The sequence below is a fragment of the Agelaius phoeniceus genome, chromosome 5 (assembly GCF_051311805.1).
Source record: "Agelaius phoeniceus isolate bAgePho1 chromosome 5, bAgePho1.hap1, whole genome shotgun sequence".
Taxonomy (NCBI): domain Eukaryota; kingdom Metazoa; phylum Chordata; class Aves; order Passeriformes; family Icteridae; genus Agelaius; species Agelaius phoeniceus.
Genome location: NC_135269.1, coordinates 69,856,423 through 69,876,588, shown reverse-complemented (window position 1 = coordinate 69,876,588; position 20,166 = coordinate 69,856,423). Strand labels below are relative to the sequence as shown.

General features: G+C 44.0%; 1 protein-coding gene across 2 annotated transcripts in view; it reads right to left on the bottom strand.

Moving 5' to 3' along the window:
* The window catches only part of PRKCQ (protein kinase C theta), a 110,403-nt gene that overhangs the window by 29,046 nt on the left and 61,191 nt on the right, over positions 1-20,166 (bottom strand). For both annotated transcript variants that reach the window (XM_077179263.1, XM_054631765.2), the window contains 4 exons: positions 8,554-8,940; positions 7,287-7,412; positions 2,850-3,049; positions 1,594-1,654 (listed from right to left, as the gene is read on the bottom strand). In XM_077179263.1, coding sequence (XP_077035378.1) covers positions 1,594-1,654; positions 2,850-3,049; positions 7,287-7,412; positions 8,554-8,725 — 559 coding nt within the window. In that variant the 5' untranslated portion in view covers positions 8,726-8,940. The remainder of the gene's footprint in view (positions 1-1,593; positions 1,655-2,849; positions 3,050-7,286; positions 7,413-8,553; positions 8,941-20,166) is intronic.

Genomic DNA, 20,166 nt, shown 5'->3' with positions numbered 1-20,166 from the left:
AGGAGAGGGAAGGTATTTAAGTGTACCCTGTCCTGATCAGGTACCTTCAGAAAATGCAAATTGCCCAAATACTACATGACTGAAGCTAATGATTCACTCATGGTAACGAATACTTCAAGAAATATCATTTTATGAAACCCACAAAAGTCTCATTTGGATGGTTTTTATCCACCATTCCTACACTGAAATGACTTTAGACTTGGGATACTGAGCTCTCTTGAGTATTCATAACACTGCTCTTGAAAACTAGAACAAAAATTTCCCAAGGAGAGGTAATTTAAACATAAAACTTTGACTTTGTACAGCACTGAAGAAGCATTCCCTAAAAGGATTACATAAAATAATTACTGATATATGGACACAAACACATGTCTGTGTATATATATATTTATGGGTATTTAACAGAATCTTTTCCGTGTGCATATTCATTTGTCAGTAAGCAGATATTTATGTCCCAGGATATTCTTCTTGTTATTTTTCCATGCCAACACTTGCCTTGCTGTTTGCTGTGCTCTTGCTGTTACTCACAGTTATTTAAACTTTTTAGGACAGCAAACAAACCAATTCTGACTTCACGTGCACTTCTACATGTGCTTGTGCCTACAAATCTGAAATTCACATAGAAAATCAATCTCTGCTTAGTTTCACTCCTGCACTGCACAGTGAGTCACACAGGTAACCTGTAGGAACTGGCTCCCTGTGTGATCTGATGCTGATCTTGATATTTGTTAGAGAAGCACAACTTGCATTTTCTATGCTTGGCCTTCCTAACCCCTTTTAACACACAAACAGCAGTCCAGTCCACATTAAAGGTAGGGATGGTTAAGAAAATATCAGCATGGCCATGGCTGCTTTCAGTGATTCTCTGTCTCTATCATTGGAAGAGCCTTCCAGACATCTGCACCTCACAGCTACACCCTGCACCTGAGGGTATGAGAATCCTGGCAACAAAGATGGGAGAATAAGACCAAGCATTTGAATTAAACCCATTTCCTTCAACAGAGAAGCATGCAGCCCTTTCTACAAGAATTTTTCCTTAATAGCCAACCTGAGGCTGTTCCCTGAGGCTGTTCCCTCTCCTCCTGTCCCTGTTCCCTGGGATCAGAGCCTGACACCCCCTGGCTGTCCCCTCCTGGCAGGAGCTGTGCAGAGCCACAAGGTCCCCCCTGAGCCTCCTTTGCTCCAGGCTGAGCCCCTTCCCAGCTCCCTCAGCCCCTCCTGCTGCTCCAGACCCTTCCCCAGCTCTGTTCCCTTCTCTGGACATGTTCCAGCCCCTCCATGAATTTCTTGCAGTACATAAAGCAGAATTATTTCAGAGGGAGCTGCCTCCTTATGTATCTGTTCTGTCTTGTTTAGCATAATGGGAATATCTGCCATTTAGTGGCAAACCAGCCAAAAAATCTGCCTTGCAAATCGCAGAAGAATAGTCACCACACAATAAAAATCACTTTTCTGGAGTTTTCGTTTCAAGCAGTTAATGTTTGTTGTCATGGATCAGTCAGTAATAACATAGGCATTGCTTTTAATGAAGACACCATGTCTGCCCCAGAGCCCAGAAATCACAGCCATAAATTAAGAAACAGAATCACTTGCCACTGATTTCCAGGAAGTATCTTGCATTCATCAGCATTCGCCCTTGAGGCTTCAGTTCTAGCTGGTTGAGATAAGTGAAAAACAAGAAAAAAAGTCCATTAAACAGTCACTCAGAGAAGGAAAAATCTTTTCAGATGACTTTCAAGTGATCTCCTTTTCCCACTGGGAACTGATGAATAGCAATGAATGCTAATTTTCAGGTTGCTCATACCCATGTGAGGCAGCAAGGTAGGGTAGGAGCAGCTACAGAGAGAGGAGGCTGGATCACCTCATATCAAACACTCAGAGAAGCATGATAGGAAAGATGAATGTGATTAAACCACAGAAGATGTAGGCATCTTTTTTGACACCAAATTAGGACCACCACTATCTACAGAGAAAACTTGTTCCCAATGGATCCTGCAAGGGGAAAGTGGAAGCAGTTCAAAAAACCCAGGCAGCTTCAGACAGGTGATGCTGAAATCTTTCAGGCACTCAGTTCTGCAAGTCTAACTCCTTTACAGTCAACCTGAGGGATGCTACAAGCTCATTATTGTGGTGCCATGGTCCAGTTGAAGTGTCAGGGCTGGGTTGGACTCGATGATCCTGAAGGTCTCTTCCAACCCAGTCATTCTGTGTGATTCAGGCATTTTTTGGGGCCTTCCATCTGGACTTGACAATTCCTACCTACTTGACTCATCATCCATAAGTGCCTTTGGAAATCTGAATCCACTGGACTATGTATAAGATGGATACTGTATTTTAAAGATTTCTGCCAGGATCTTTCTTGCTTGGACTAGCAGGGAACAGAACCTTACATTCAGCATTCTTGTGAAGACTGTTCAAATTTACGCCACCATAACTTCAGTGATTTTTAAGGAGTTGCTCTGACATAACTCTGAACTCAGGCAGCTGTGAATCAGCTGCTTGATATCAGATAAAATTTTTAAAGCTGTTTCCCCAGAGAACATAAAATAACTCATGTTCAGCCAGTCATACTAACATTTGTTCCCAGTGGGTTTCCTCAGCAAAGATTAATCCGTGGGCACAGCTCACCTGAAGCAGGATCCTCACTAGCACAGGGCAGGTTTCAATTAAAATAAAAGTGCCAAGCTCTTCTTTTCTGACAAGTCTGTCCCTCAAGTCACACCCAAGTAGCCTCCAAACATTATTCCAGCCAGTCCCCACTGTGCTGCCTGGCATGGACATGAGGACACCTCCCCTTACCCTGCCCCAGCTCCCCAGCACATCCTGCAGGAGAAGAGAGTGATGCTCACCCATATCTCTGTCTTCCCATTGCTCTTTTTGCACCTCTCTGCCAGCACCTTAAGCTCCACTGTGGTCTCTGAGACCATTTCAGCACTTTTGTCCTTGACCACGATGTGCATGACCCGGCCATTGTTGATGTGGGCATCAAAAGTGCTGTTCCAGGGGGGGTACATGGTGGGCTTCTTCTGCACATACACTTGGCCATTCTCTGTCAAGAGGGAGAACACAAATCCATGCAGTGAGGGTAGTTCATGAGACCAAATACAGACATTTACCCTAAAAATGTAATTTCCACCCTTGACCCCACCAGTTCTGCTGGGGACATCTCTAATGCTGACCCCAACACCATAAACACCCTCTTCTAATCAGGTCAATCCCATCCCACACAACTACTTTGTTTATCACCTGTCCCAGGGCACTGCAAAATGAGAAAGGTTTGCTTCAAACCCCCCAAAATTTGGGATTAATGTCCAGCCCAGGAGCCAGCTAAGGGATATTAAAGCATGAACAGTCTTGCAGACCTGTAACTATCCCACAGGGATGTAGAGTTTTCAATGAAACAAACTTTCCCTAGTGCTTTAATTCCTCTTCCTTCACAGCATCTTAATATAGTGATGGGTAAAAAAATGGGTATCTCTGAGGTTTGCAGAGTGTTCTCTCTAACTGGTCTCTCTGAAAAGAGTCTCAGCCAAATTTATTTATCTCACAGAGCCAGTTTTACTTCATACAGCCCTGTAAAAGTCTTGGATGCTTACTCAAGGTAAAGTCTCTAGCACACTTACTCTTTGCAAATATTCAACCCATCAAATGCTGAAGCTGAAGGAATAAGAGGAAAAAAGCAGCAGACCTGACCCCTGTCTAAAGACCCTGCTGCTATTTCCAATAATTCCAGATAGAAAAAAAACATGCAGCTGGAAGGTAACACATGCTGAAGAAAAATTTTCCCTAAATGAGAGGACTAATTCACAAAAAATCCGAGACAAAAATGAGACATAAACTTTCCAGCATCCCGGAAAACAGAAATCTCAGTAAAGGACCATCATTTCTTTGCTGCATCAGTGAAAAAGCCACAGATGTGAAACACAGCACTTGCAAAACAAGTGCTTTCATTTGTGTTGCACTCCAGGACACCAGGCTTAAATAAACAAGCCCTGGGATGTGAATGAACTGCCCAATATACGGGATCAGACAGTCACCCCCGGTGCGTCCCGCTGACGGCTGTGGAATTCTGCCAGGGATTAATCTAACCCCAGGCTCCTGAAAAATGAAATTGCAACTGTCTTTCCCGGGGAGCAGCTTCCACTGTGGCTGGGAGAGCTTTTCCTGGAGGCTTTGCTGAGTTCAAACACGGAGCAGGAGCCTTCATGAAGCAAATGTCACCAAGGCAGGTGGCAAAATGGCACCCGGCCAGGTGGCTTGTGAAGGCAGAAGCCACTTTTAAAGGGCAGACTCTTTTTATATCTCAGAGGCACACATAATTTCTGAAATATTTTGTCATCAGTTATAAATTGCTGTAGCACCTCCAACTGTACGGAGGTGTGGTTTGTTTTTCAGTTTTTTCTGGTTGCTTTTTTTTTTCAGATTGCATTATAATGTGACAAGGTTCTTTTACAAAATAAGCAAGTGGAAAAATGTAACAGGCTGCCCAAGATCTATCTGAAATTCTTCACTGAGGTCTTGTTGCGACATCCCTGTGTCCACAGAGGATGTTCAACACTCTCAGATCCCTGGGGACCAATGACCTTTTTATTATGGCTGGTTGACAAGGGACAGCCTTTGGCATGAACCCAAACTCCCAAATTCCCTGTTTTTGGAAACACATTTATCATCTACCGCTGTTCTGTTTGTAAAAACCCAGCCAACCAACCAAACAAAACCAAAAAGCCCACAATTTGCCAGTGCTAAACATAGAACCACAGAATGGTTTAGGTTGCAAGAGACCTTAAAAAACTCTCCAGTTCCATTCCCCTGCCATGGGCAGGGACAACTTCCACTAGACCAGGTTGTTCCTTGGCCTTGAACATGTAGGCATGTCCTGCCCTGCTCAGCAATAATTTCTGCCCTAAAAAAATTTTCATGGCCAAGTGTCAGTGCACAAGGCCAGGATGATTTGCATCTCTCACTGGCTGTGCAGCTGGTCCACTCCTACTCCTTGGTCATGCCAAAATTTTAGCCAAAATTTGTATATCAGGTATATATATATATAAATATATATATATATATATTTAACACATTACAAATGAATAGCAAGTGCTTTGTCAAACCAAGGAGCTGGAGAGCAAATTATGACCAAAAGAAAAATGATCATGAAGCAGGGGTAAGACACAGTTTAGTGGTGGAACTGGCAGCATTGGATTAACAGCTGGACTTGACATTATTGGAGGTCTTTCCCCATCTTAATGATTCCATGATTCTACCTCAAATATACATAGTTAATGGTTGTCTGGAGACCTTTTGCCTTCTTGGAGCCTGTTAGAGCATGACAGCTCCTTGGGATGGTGAGCATTCCTGGAATTTGGAGTCAGGCTCATCTCCCTGCACGTCAGACAGAGACCTCTGAGTGGTCTGTGTGGTCAGGGGGGAGCTTTTCCAGGGTGTGATTCACCACACTCCTCATGGATGTGTTCCTCAGGCTGGGATTGCTCACACATCACTACCTGGGAATTACAGGGTGCATGGATTCCATGGTGGCCTCACTTTCCTCAGTGCCCTTAAGGTAAAGGTGTCCATCCACACATTTAAACACCCTCCAGCAGATTAACACCTCCCACAGGTGCTTCAGCCCACCGTGGGAGGGGAGGATGAGGTGGAGCAGTCCCAGGAGGTTCACTGATGAGATGAGTGCCTCTGGCTGTCCCTCCATGCTCTGAGCCACCACCAGATGAAATTACATCCCAGCAAACAGAAATCTCCTAATAGCACAAAGTCACTTTCCTGCACTCAGTCCTCAGTAATGGAGAAAAGTTCTCTCAAACACAATTTTTTATTTCTTGTTGGTAGAGGATTTATAATAATAATAATAATATAATAATTAATTATAATTCTTACAGTAATAATTAAAATAAATATAATTACTATGACGATTACTGACTCCGAGGAGCAGTAAAATTATATCCCTTAGAAAATACTTTTGTGTTTGTTGGATACCAGAAAACACTTTCAGTTCTGTGTCAGGCAAATAAATATAGGTCTGTTCTGACCAAGTTGATTTTATTCACTTTTAAACTGACACAGATTTCAATTTGAGTTATGGCTTTCAAAAGCCTCATTAAAGCAAACAGCGAAGCTCTGCACAGAGCTAAAATAGAATGTATTTTCTGATAAAAGTGAGATCTTAGGGATATCTTGTCATGCAGTATTTTCTTTCCTTTTGAATTTACTATTCACCACATCTTCCATTATTATTTGAAGTATCATTTAAGGCAAGACAAAGTTCAATGTGATAAATGCTGACTCTTAAACAAAAAATGAACCCCAGTGAAATACTGAACTATTTTAAAATTCTAATTTTTTAAAACTACTTTAAGATCCTCTGGGGATTACAGTCATGGGGATTCTCAATAAATAGGGATTTCTAGTGGATTTTATTTTTCAAAGAATCACAGCAGTCAAATTAGAAATTTATCAAAGATTTAAGCTAAATATCAGCCAATATGAGTAACTCCCTAACACTGAAGGTCTTGCTCTTCATGATTCTTCAAAAGCACAACTGGAGAACTTTTCATCCTTTCACTGGAATTATTTTCATGCATAAGACATAGAATAAATGTTTTCCAAAGGAGGAAAACATTTTCCATCAGTGTTGCTCAATCAGGATAAATGTGCAACAATCCATAGATCCAGACACAGCAAACAGCTTCTCAGGAAGTTTCATTTTCAAACCTTTTACACAGCACAGCAATTACACAGATAAATTAACTATTTCTGCAGAGACTGGGCTGAGTACCTTTTTTTTTTTTTTTTTTTTAATTATGGAAGTGGCTGGGTCTGTCAGTTTTCCCCAAAAAAGCAATTAACAAAGATGGCCCTGCCAGAATATTTTAGTGCACTCAGATTCCACCTGTCTGGAGTCCCACTGACAAACCAACAACTGGTCTTGGAAGGGTGAAACCAAATACAGCTCGGCTCATCTGCTCTGTCACATGCTGGGGCTTGTAATGCAGCTGGTAATATCCTCAAATTGGAGATACAGATTTGCTTGGCACCATCTTAAAATCAGATTGCCTTGCAGACCACACCAAACCCAAACTTGCGCTGTGCTGGGACGCACAAAGGGCTTCACCAATCTTTATAAAGTGGGGTTGGAAATGGATGATCTCTGAGGTCTCTTCCAAGCCAACCTATTTTATGGTTCATTCTAGTTGCCCACACAGAGGAAATGACACAGAAAAGCACAGACATGAATTATAGAAGCCCCCATCCGCACTCAACCCCTCCCCACCTACCTGACTCCACGGCTTCTTTAACCATCACGGCGCAGTAGGGGTTAATCACCTCCCCCTGGGATGGCAGGTAAGGGCCACTGTCATAGTTGGACAAACCAATCCTCAGGAAGGGAGACATGACAAGTCCTGTGCCAAACAAGAGACAGGCAACACTTGGGACAGAGTCTAAAACTTCCCCTGGTTTTGAGCACCCCTTATCTCCGTCGGGCAGCGGACGCTGGCCGCTAGTTATCCATCCAGCTGGAGCCTCTCTGACTTCCTTCCACGGACTGAGCCAGCACTGCTGGACGTGCCCAAGGTACTGGAACTCAGCTCTTGGCTTAACCACGGAGCTGAACTCATCACAGGGCTGGGAAAACCCACAGGAGCAGCCCTGAGCACTTCACACCGACTGCCGGGAACGAGGATGACAATGCACAGGAGTCACAAATCAGAGCTTGCTTGGCCTGGGATGAACCTCTGCTGCAACTGATGTTGAGTCACATCAAGAACCTGAATGCTGTGGGCGTAGAGAAGGGTTTGGGAATACTGTTGGAAGCCTGCAAGCTGAATATGAAACTGTGAAATAACTGTGCACTATTTATATATGGCATGGGAAGGAGCTCAGGCATTCCTGGGTGCTGAACCATATTCACAAGTGAAGCTATAAAGAGAAAGCTCAGCTCATATGAACCACACTGTATAGAGAGTGAAACAAAATACCCCACCAGAAAAAACAGCACCTCAGGATTTATTTTAAGCAGCTGAAAACAGAAACAAATACAATCAAGGTGCCAGGAAACACTACAAAACCTTTGGGCTGAAAAACTACAAAACTTTCTCTGCAAGGTCTTTCAAAGCCTTCAGAGAGAAGATTTACTGAAACCAGAAATTACTAACTGCTGTAGCTAGTGCCCATCATTTTACCATCCTGGCCCAAAACTGGGATTTACCACCCAACATTTGTCTCATTGTCTGAGCCTGTCATTCCTGGCTTCTCTTCCAGTCAATGGGGAGCAAGAGGCACTTTGAACTCAGCTGCAGATGTCTGTCTTGGACCACCAGAGTTAAAAGCCATCAGTGCTATCACCAGCTGTTATCTGTCAAATATACTGACAAGGACACATTGTTCAAGCACAACAGCAAAAGGATGAATGACTCGTGGTGTGGGATGCAGCCAAGTCTCTTCTGCATTTTACACATAAAAAATTATCTTTGTGAAGGGAAGCTTCTCTAGCCTCACTTGGAAGAAGTTCCATGTGTTTTGCTGGGAATAGCATTTTCTTACCTGCAAATGGTATTTTCCTGACAGATGAGTTCAGTCTCTGAGAGGGGCTTCTCTTTTCATCACTATTGTGGACACATGGAAAGGTTTTTTTCAGCTGAATGAATATCTGCTCCTCTGGCCAGGCTGATTTCAAAACCTGCTCTCTGTTCAAGGACACAGGAGGCAAAACCATCAAGGAGAGAGGAGAATTTGAGGAACCAAGATGCAGCCCTTTGCTTGAGTGTCTTCTCTCTTCCCCAGCAGTGTGGAGTGATGAGTTTCCATCAGCCCCTCGTACAAAAGTCTGGGGCTGCTACAAAACCCAGAATAACTTTTTGTCAGCACATGGCCAGGTGGCAGGTTGTTATTCCACTTGTATCCTGATCTGATGAGATCTTCTCCTTCCTCCTGTTTTATAAAACAAAGACAAACTGCTGCAGTTATTGCTGGGACTGGAACACCAAATCTTCTGGCTGAGCATTCACAAGCACTGAGCACTCACATTCCAACATTTTCTCACACAGATGGCTCATGAAGCCAACTGTCCGTGTTCTCTGACAAAGAATTTGCCTTCCCAGAAGGTTTCCCTAAATTTACCACTCTACATCAGGCCAATTTATACAATAAACAGCATCTGAAGACTCTCGTTCCCATTTGAGCTCCTGGCTGTGTTAGCCAACAACCAGGCTGAGTTTTCAGGAAAACAGCAAAAAAGTCAAAAACTCTCTTGAATACTGCACTCAAAAGAGAAGAAAACTATCAGGTGTCTGGGGAAGAGAGGATGGGGCAGAGAAAGAGAAAAATGTCCTGTGACTCGTGTCTGTTGTGTATCTCTGGGAATGCAGAGGTCATGGATCTCTGCACGTGGCATTGCCCTCAACCAGGAAAACATCAGAGCTTCTCCAAAGTCCCAGAAGCTGGGAAAGGCAAAGCACCAAGTGGGGCTGCAAGCAGGCAATCAGGACAATCCTGTTCTCCTCTGGATGAGGCCAGCATCTCTGAAGGGGGTTTCACATTAGCCAAGTGCCTGATGAAGCTGCCTTGGAGAGCCACTTGCATTTGTACAGATCCTCAAGCACAGCCAGACCTGTGGCACTGCAGAGAAGTACAGTGAGTGCTTTGTGAGTGCTCCATGGCAAGAAAAGGCTAAAAGTTCTGCCTCAGCTGTCAGAAGCAGAGAAACCTGATCAAATTAAGAAGGGAAAAAAATCTCTTCAGTGGAAAGAAATGATACATATATATATATTTTAATATATATTTTTCTCTTTCTCTCTGTGCAATGCAGACATGTATTATTACTTAGACATTTCCTTTGTTTCAAAAAACAAGAAGCCTATGAAGTCTAAAGACAAAAGGAAAAACAAATCAAAGGGTCTCTGGCAGCAGAGGTGAAATCCAAGGAGCTGTATATTCTGTAGCATCAGTGTGGAAAGCTAAAGATGGTCAAAGACTAAAACAACAGCCCAAGAATCTTAATTGTGTGAACAGAAATTGTCCTCTTTGCCTCTACCATACTCCACCATTTCTGGTCACTGCTGGGTAAGAAAAAATTATGATCCTCTTCCAAATCCCTAATTCCTACACCTCTGGCTTCAGGAACCTCTTGTTCCACAAGCAGGAGCAGGAGGAAGTGCAAGGGGTTAAGCATTCCCTTACCAGGACTTTCCAAATTCCCCTTTAAAAGCTCAGAGTGGCAGTCAGAATTTTTAGTCAGTGTGTCGGGCATCTAAGCACATGGGTGTTGTTAAAAGAATCCAAAGATCTTTTGATGGCTCCTCAGCAGTAAAATGTGGTGGCACTATTTACTCAGGTACTAAAGAAACAAAATTAGGACTAAATGTTTGAGCTGCAATTCATCACACTTCAATTAAATCAATGTATTCACAACAGAGGTAGAACTGTGAAAGCTCTTGTCCTGCTAAATACTCCTATCACTGCTCCAAAAATCACAGCTTGGCTGAGCTACAAGACACCTGCTCAGGTCTGTGGATCAGCTCCCTGAGCAGTGGCATTTAAAACTTTCCTTCATCTTAAATGCTGGATGTTCCCTCCCTCCCTCCCCTCCAGTGCAACTCTTCATTTTGGCTCTCTGCCATCAAGCACTTCCTGATCAGGTACCCCAGAGATGTCGTGGAATCTTCACTCTTGAAATATTCAAAAGCCATCAGGGCATGATCCAGGGCAGCTCCTGGTGTCCCTGCTTGGGCAGGACAGGGGGACAAGAAGAGGTCACTTCAAAGCTCAAGAAGGGGGACAAGAAGGGGGACAAGAAGAGGTCACTTCAAAGCTCAAGAGGTTCTGTGGAGACACAGGGGGATAGATCTCACCAAGACCCAGATGTCTGCAACATCTGCATCCCCAAGACAGGCAGTCCCCATGGCTCCTGAGAGAGGAACAGAGGGAAATTGGCACCTTCAGATCCTGAGCTGGAACCACCAATGTGAGATTTCCCTCCTGTGAGAGCCAGTGTGAATACCTGGGGATGATCTGTTCACATGAAGCACCTTCACTGCAAGATTTAGTTTTGATCAGATTCCTCAAACCATTAAAATTTCAATGGATTCCTTCAATGTATCAAATCTGAGAGACTTGTGCTGGGACTCCACATAAACCAGTTTATTGCAGGAGATGCTCTGCAGCCTCCAGCAAACAGGTGAGAACTTTCCACCAGCTGCAAAGCAAACAGTGGGTTTGGCACAGCAAGAGTCAGCACTGATAAACCAACAGCTGCCCTCCTGCAAAGGCTGGCTCAAGCTTGCTAAAACCAGAGTTTACTGCTGTACCAGCCTCGTGTGAGCACTCTGCTCTGGGGTGGATTTCTTTACGCTGCCCAATAAATCAGACAGATAACTGGTTTCCTGCTTTTCTCTCTTTTCTCCCACTGCCTTTCCTGAAACCACCTTGGCTTTGGCCCAAACATCTGTTTTCCAGGTCAGATTTCCAGTGTTTGCCACTCCAGGACTGCTGCTTGGCTGGCATCCATGGCCATAAGCAATTAAGCAAGAGCTCAGCTCCAGCACGGCTCTCTGCAATAGCAGCAGTTTAATTTAACACCACAAACAGCTGCACTGGATATGGAGAGAGTCTGCTTAATTTCCCAGTGGAAAGGATCCTGTGAGGTGTCTGAAAACCAAGGATTAAATGCAGTTTTCTCTGAGAGGCAACCTGCAACCTTCTCCTCCTGAAACCTTAAACAAAACCTAATTTGGGTTCAGCAATGCTGCACCCCACTTTGCTGGCACTGGGGAGCTGCTCTGCCCACTCTGGAGAATAATACAACATATGGAAACCATTCCCAGATGATATTAGGAAGTAATAAACTCTTTAACATCCTTAATCAATTGTGGCTAAGCAGAGAGGAAGAAATGAGTTCCTGCTCCCAGCAGCAGAGGATCTGGATGGAGGACAGCTGCCTGTGATGGGATTTGTGCTTTTGCCTTTCACTGACTGAAAATGGATGCATGTATGACACAGTAAAGATGGCAATTTACTGAACAAGGACCAACTGAAAAGGGAAATATTTCTAGATTTGAGATGCTGCTTTCCTAATGTCATCAAACTCTCATTTTCTCAAGGTCAGAGGGAACATTTCCAACTCTCTCTCCTTTTTTTTTTTATGCAAAACTGCTTGCAAAATGAGTTCATAATCTCCAGATCAGCATCACTAAGAGGGAAAGAAGAGTTATAGCTGGAGGGTCTGAACTTTCTTTCACCCCCTTTCCAAGGCATCTCCCAGCAAACAGGCAGGTCCTGACCCTGCAGAGATCTGTGTGTAAGGCTGGTGGAGACCTGCACATGAGCATTACACACCTCAAAGCCTTCTGCAGGTTTCAAGAGCAACCCTGAACACCAGCAGGGATGGCTGAAATCCCTTTCTCCATCCCCTGACTCCTCATATCCCACAGAGCAAACAGGAGGGAATGGGGATCCAAAATGAGTCCCCTGAGTGACTCATTTTAGGTGTCCCTATCAGCTGCTATTTCAAAGGAGATCACACCAGCCTGCCCATGAAGGAGGAAGTTCAGAATCCCTCTGGGTGCCATTTCTCACACTTTCCTTTGACAAGGATGTGGATCAGAGCAGGGAAAGGAGGGGAAGCTGCAGAGCCCTTTGATTTTCCCTCTCTCTGCTCTCAGCCACCCCATCTTCAACATCTCCCAAAGGCAGAGGAGGGAGAGTGAGGCAAGCCAGGACCAGCAGTCTCTGATGGCATTGGTACAATATCAGACTCCATGCAACTGAAGAGCCTCCCAAAACTTCCTGGGACCACTTGAATTCAAAACAGAGGTGTGAAATCAAAACAAACCCTTTCAAACAGAGGTGATGCTCCCCACACAAACCCTTTCCCATCACTTGCAGACACAGAAGACCTGGGCAAAGCATTTCTTTCTCCTCTGGAAATGAGGCTTGCAGGCTTTTCTAGTCCAGTGTCAGGCACAGGGAAGGACATTTCTGTTTAAAACCCTCTGGGATGTCTTGTGGAGCTGTGTTTGGAGGGAGGGGTGTGTATTGGTAACAGGATCTATGTCCTATATAAACCCTACAAACTCTGTCTGGGGTCTGCTGAGCTCGGAGGTTTTCTTTTGTTGCATTTTTGTTCTTTTCTTTTGTTGCCTCCCAAAACTCCCTAGAACCTCTTGAGTTCAAAACAGAGGTGATGCTCCCCATCACTTTCAGACACAGAGCATCAAAGTGATGCTTTCCCATCACTTGCAGACACAGAGGACCTGGGCAAAGCATTTCTTTCCCCTCTGGAAATGAGGCTTTTCTAGGAGCAGTGTCAGGGATGGACATTTCTCTTTAAAACCCTCTGGGATGTCTTGTGAAGCTGTGTTTGGAGGGAGGGGTGTGTATTGGTAACAAGATCTATCTGCTATATACACCCTACAAATTCTGGACTCTGCTGAGCTCAGGAGTTTTCTTTTGTTGCATTTGTGGTGCACAAGGCAAGAACAGAGCCTCAAGTCTATCTTCAGATCTTAAAGATGATTAAACCACAGTGGAGTTAACACATGTGAACAGATTTACAGCTGTAGAAGGCTTGGTGTCCCTTCCACTGGGGAACTGCAGGAATCCCAGCTGCTGGGAATGCCAGTGGTCACTACATTCATCCATGGACCCTAGGATGGAGTCCTCAACCTTTCTAGGGACACATGTGTAGCTGGGCCTTAAAACCAGGGAATTTGTGCTTTTCTATCCCCTTGGGTCTCCACACCACAATTCCTTCAGCCTGACCTGAACACAGGCTGTGCCCAAGGATTTTGTTCAGCTTTGCACCCCCTGCCACACTGCAGCCTCCCAATCTCCTCCAGCACAGCCTGAGGTCTCCTTAGAGCAGATTTCTCTGCAAGCAACCTCTCTTTTCTCTGCTTGACCAGTGAGTTTGCAGCTGCATCCACCCCCTGTTCTGACTGAGCCTGCAGGGATGTGGGGCCTGAACTAAGCAGGAGTGGTGATGGTGATGATGGTGATGGTGATGATGGTGATGGGGTGGTGTGCAGCAACTGCCTTTTGTTTGGGATAAAGAGGCTGGGAAATCCTGGCCTGGCTGCCTGTGAAGAGATTAAAGGTGGATTCACAGGAATGTACAGAGACAACTGCACTGCACACATGGGCTGCCAGCCCAGCTCCCAGGACACCCAGGACAGGGATACCAACCTCTGTAGGGGTGCATCTTCCCATCCTACAGAGGCTACTTCAAACAAAGCCAAGCCCACCCTGGAATTGCTGTTTCTGCCACAAAGATGGCCAAGGTCAGCCCTAGCACTGCTGTTCAGCTGCCCAGGGAAAAAGGACCCAGCTCTTGGGGTTTGCTCCAGGAGCTGATGCATTCCTGTCTAGCAGTGATGACAGCTTGGAGAGACAGTGAAAAACATCTGGGGGAGGACCCCACACCAAAATCATCCACTCTGGAATGTGCTTAGAAATGGAAAAAGGGCCCAGTGCGCAGGAACAGCTCTGAGAACTCTTTGATTTGCTCATAGAGGATACAAATTCTTACACCAGAAGGAGAATCTCTCTCAGACATGCCTTTTGTTTTCCAACAGACAATGTGAATTTATCTACCTTGGCAGGGTGTTTAAAGCTGAAACCCTTGCTATTTGTGCAAACTGGAAAGAGAAGCAGAGCAGAGCCACCAAATCTTTATTTGGATGAAACCTCTCCAGGTCCTGTCCCTCAAGCCAGGTCAGATCCCTTATTTTTTCCCCACATTTAATGAATTTTTGTCATGTGTGGTCCTGAAACAAAGCACTCTTTCTCACTTGTACTGTTGGAAAAATGCCCAGCTATTCAGTTTATTCTCCTTTGAAAAACTTTTATCTTTTTTGTGCATTTTTAGGGTCCAGTGTATTAAGAGCAACTTGTCAATTTTTCTTCCTTATTTTCCTGGAAAACTTATGGTTAATTTATTTTCCTGTATCACTTCATTTCTGTAACACTGGACCACACAAGCTCAAAAAAAAAGTTTTCCAAATTATTATCCCTATTGTACTTATCTATAATTTTTATTACTATATTTTCAAGTTTTAATTGTCTGCTAACAAACACTGACCAAACCAGAAGTGGCAGAGCACTGTTTAAAAACACTGAACACCAAATTCTTTCAAGAGCTTTTCAATGTAATGAGGGAAATAAAAACATCCCAAACTGAGATGTAGCTACAATATGTCCTTTCCTTTTGTTCCTCTTGTTCATTAGCACAGCAATTTCTCTACTTCTGCATGATTTTGGCACTGGTTCACAGATTTCTTGCTCTGGCCTTTTGGGTGTTTTTTGGTGCTTTTTTTAATGACACAGGTGGAGTGTTCCTTAAATACTTCACCATCTTGTACCAGGATGTTTTTTAATGCACTGACTTCCTGCCAGTGCCAGCATCTGCACCTATTTTTTTATTTTCTTTCTCTTAAAAACAAAGAAAAAAATCCCAAAGAGGGGTACAGACTTTTGAACATCCTTCCTTGTGCAGGCACAGTTTCATGCTGTGGTGAACCTAACTCAGCAGTGGAGGTATTTAAGGTCTTTGTTTAATCCAGAAATCTGCTCAGGGTATTTGGACCCTGGATTACAGAAATGTTGGGCTGGAAAAGAGCATTTCATTCACCCCTCTGCCACCCAGCAGACTGTGTCTACCTCATCCCTGAGGTATCTGCCAGCAGTGAAGCTTCTCCTGTGCTTGGTGTTACCACACACTCCTCAAAAAATGGGCAAATTTGTCTCAGGAGACTCAGATCATAACTGGAGTCCACATTGGACATGCACACCTGATTTCTGTGTGACCAAATGGAATTTGGAGATGTAGGCCAGGCTTGGATGGGGCTTGGAGCACCCTGGAATAGTGGAAGGTGTCCCTGCCATGGCAGGGGCTTGGAATGAGATGATCTTTAGGGTGGAGTTGGGATGGTCCCTCCCAACCCAAACCCTTCTATAATTGTTTGTATTTTACGGAACTAATTTTGATCTAGGACTGTGCTGTGTTCTTCTGAGCTTGCACCATCATTTAAAGAGAACCATTGTTTCCTCCTCACTCCTCTGCAGCACTGGATGGTTTTTTTAACAGGTTCAGCAGATAGGAATTTCAAAAATATGTCTGACCATCCAGATCCTTCATTTTAGGCACCCCAACACCACGAGCCCAGCTCTGGTCCACAGCCCTCAGCTGCCTCCTCTTTGCCTGAAATCCTCCCAGGAACTCTGCAGTGACCTCTGCTCCTGTGAGCACCTGGCACAGCTCACATTTTACAGCAAACAGCACCAGGGCTAACTCAGGTAATCCAGCCTTTTCCACTCCTTTGAAACTTCATGTTTATTCTGCTAAATATAATGACATAAATACATATCAGAATCAGAAATCTTTCTTTGGCACAGCAGATGTTGGCAGATCTACAGTCTCTGCCTCCATTCTCTGCTCCATCAATTTTTGCTGCCATGGCTTCACCACAGTCACCCCCAATTTGTTGTTGTTGTTGTTGCTCCCCTCAATTTCAGGTGCCACATCTGTGCCATCTCTTGTCAGCACCATCTCAACTCCACTTTCTGTGTCCTTCCCACTCCCAAAGCCACTGGACTCCAGCCACCTCTTTAAATAAACTCTGATATAGCATTTCCTCTTCTTCAGTCATATTCAATTTAAATTGAAATTTAAAACTGCACTTCTACTTAAATAAAGAAGTTCTGGCTCCAGTTGTGCTGAAAGTCCTCTTCCCATTTATAGTCTGGTGTCCTATTCTCAGTGTCAGAGCTCCAGATCAGTTCCTGGGAGACTTTCCAGCTCTCCATATCTTCCCACTCCACTCACCATTGAACTCACATCAACTTTATCATTTACCCACCAGTTTCTTTCTGTGCTTCTGCCCTTAGCTATGTCCCTGACTGGGAGGGATATAGCACACACAGTGGGATGAAGAATGAAATATACAACACAGAGAAAATTAATTTTAGACCAAAGTAGAAAGAATCAGGTTTTTGGGATGTTTTGTTTTTGTTTTAGTTTCTAATTTAGTTTCTGGGGTTTTTGTTGTTTTTTTTTTTTATATCACCATATGGCTGCTTAAGCAAACCTTCATGAGTTCATCTTCACACTGTGAGGAAAGGGCAATCATGGACATGCAGACAATATCTGCTTCACCTCAGCAGTGCAGAGCACAGGGAATGTGCTGCTCCTCCTCACAGACCACTGGCCACAGAAAAGCTCACTCACACACCCAGACATCCAGGTACACTCACAAAATCCCAAACTGGGACACACTGAAGGTCCCTTCCCTCTCCTCTTCACCCCAACAAACCAATCCCTGACCCCCAGCTTTGGACATTCACTCTCCCACCTCCTCCATACCCATTTGCATGTGGGCTGTTCACCCCAGGCCCCTTCACACACAGCAGAAAGAAAGAGATCTGCTGGGTTTTCAGTTTCCATTATCTCCATCTTGCTGACTGAAATGGGTCAAATGCCTGGTGACCTCAAATGCCTCCTTCCCCCAGGGCTGGGGGAGCCTGGTTCAGGTGCAGGAGTGTGTCCTCACACAGAATCCCACTTCTGACACCAGAGGGGATGGCTCTCAGCTGCCAGAAGCTCAGTTAATTCGGAGATCAGCTCATGGGTGCTTTTTCTGCATTGAAACCCCCAGGAGCTAACAAGGCTATTGCAGACAGAGACAAAAAACCAGCTGAGGACAGGATGGTTTACAGCTCTCCCTAAGTACAACCAAAATGCACTGAAACCTTTATTTACTTTCCATGGGGTTTGAATCTGGTCTATAAATAAGGCAGGAGGACAATGCTAATGACTAGGAACTGGGAAAACTGACAGAAGCTGTAGAATTGAATTTTCTAATGAAGAGATTTGGTAAAAGCACCATCCTTTCCAATTTCACTACAAAACACATTGCAGAGAACCACCTCATTTTGATGGAGGGGGACAGGGAGAAAAAGGGCTGTTCTCTGGAGTTTTTATTGACTTAACCAATGTTTTAATCGTTTTAATAACAATGTCTGTAGCTGACACCCTCCCCTGGCATGAGGGGGAGGAGGGACAGAGCAGCTGAAAACGGAAGCTGGAGGATGCACATTTTTTACTATTTCACCCGTGGTGTAAATCAAAACATAAATAGCAAGAGTTACTGTAAGGGTGGGAGGGGAAAACCTGGGTGAATTCAGCCCTCAGCACATGCACAGTCCTGCAAGACAAGCAGCAGGGACTCCCACAGCTGCACTTGTCTCTGTTTTCCATGGATAACCTTTTTCCAATCCCATGCACAGGTCAGAGAGATCTCCACAAGCCTCAGCTGCTCCTTCTGTTCTTGACATATCAGCCCCAAAATGCCTCCCCTCTCACTCAGGCTCTCCTCCCACCCTCAGCTGGCCCTGATTTTGCTGCTGATTTAGGTGAGGAAGAGGAGCAGCCCCACCAGCACACAGAAACTGCACAGCAAAGTGAAACCACCACATCAAAAACCTCCTCAGAAGAAAATGCTCAGATCCAAGTGAAAAATTAATCATGTATGAGTTTAGATTTGAAACAAAATAGAAGTTAAACTTCTGCTCCCAGCACAATCAGAAGCCAGGTTCCTGGGGATTTATGGCACTGGGTGATCCCAAATTTTGGCCCCTATGGGAAGGCGGCAGCCATCCTGCTGCCTTATATATATATATATATATATATATATAAAAGAAATATTTATTTATATATATATATATAATAATTTTTATTATATATAAAATGTTTTATTTTACTGTTATAAAATGTTATTATATATAAAATGTTTATTATATATATAAAATATGTTTATATATATATAATATATATGTTTATATATTATATATATATAAAAGAAATATATTTATATATATAATATAAATAAATAAATATATTATAGATATTTATTTATATTTATATTTATTTATATATATTTATGCATATAAAGATATATATAATATCTATATCTAGATATATATCTATCTATATATTTTTATATATTGTTATATTATTTCTATATATTTATATATCTGCTATTTACAAAATCATTTAAAAGGTCATTAAAAGACCCAGCTGAATCAGGGCTTCACTTGTACCAAGGCAAAGCTGTGACACCCCTGCATGGCTCAGGAAAGCCACTCCACCTTTATGTGAGTGTGTGTGATCTCCTTCCCCAGCCCTGGAGGGGTTCCAGACCAGGATCTGAGCAGCCTGGACTAGTGGAAGGTGTCCTTGACCATGGCAGGGAGGTTGGAGCAGTCTGAGAGGCCTACCAAGCCAAACCATTCTGTGATTCAATGATTCTGTGACAATTCTGCTGCCACCCTCTAGCAATTCTCTCTCTTTTACTTTTCCAGCGGTTTTTTTTTGGGTTAAAAAATAAAATTAAGGCCACATATCTGGGTAGTTTGTATAGATTAGGGCCTCTCCAACAGTCATTTAGCCCAAGTGAGGCAACTTCTGTTGTGTGTTTGATCCCAAGGAAAGAACTGAGTACAAAGGGATGAGTTGCTGCGTCAATGAGGGCAGGCAGAGATAAAATATCCCCCTACTAAACCCAAGAAAAACCTTGCTGTCAGCCCAGAGCTAGGAGTACATTTGTCAGTTCCTTACTCACAAAAAACCCCCAGAACAACTTCACAAAACAACTCAGGCAGAGCCCTCCAACCATTCTGCTTTGAGAATCCTCCTCCACACTCAATCCCTGCATCCCTGAGATGAGCTACCCCAAACCCACACTCTCAGCAAATGGGGGCATTACAGTGGTGGGACAGCCCTGCTGCTTGTTGGGATGGACTGGGCTTATTTGCTTGTCCAGAATTGTGTGGTGCAATGACATTTGGGGCAGGAATTGCACTTCCTGGCCCGGGTGGGTGGCTGCTCTGCACTAAAATACCCCAGTGTGATGACAGAGGAGGAAGCTGTGCTTGATTTAGAGCTGTTCTTCAGGGTTTAAGCTGTCTGCTGTACTCTTCCTGGATCTTCCAAAAGCCTCATAGGTCAGAGAGTCATAGAATGGTTTGGGTTGGAAAAGATCTTAAAGATCATGGGCAGGGACACTTTGGACTAGAGCAGGTTGCTCCTGTACATTGCTCTGATCCCCCACTGCTTCATCAGCCAGACCTTTACCACCAAAGCCCTTCAGTAGCACATGCCAGACC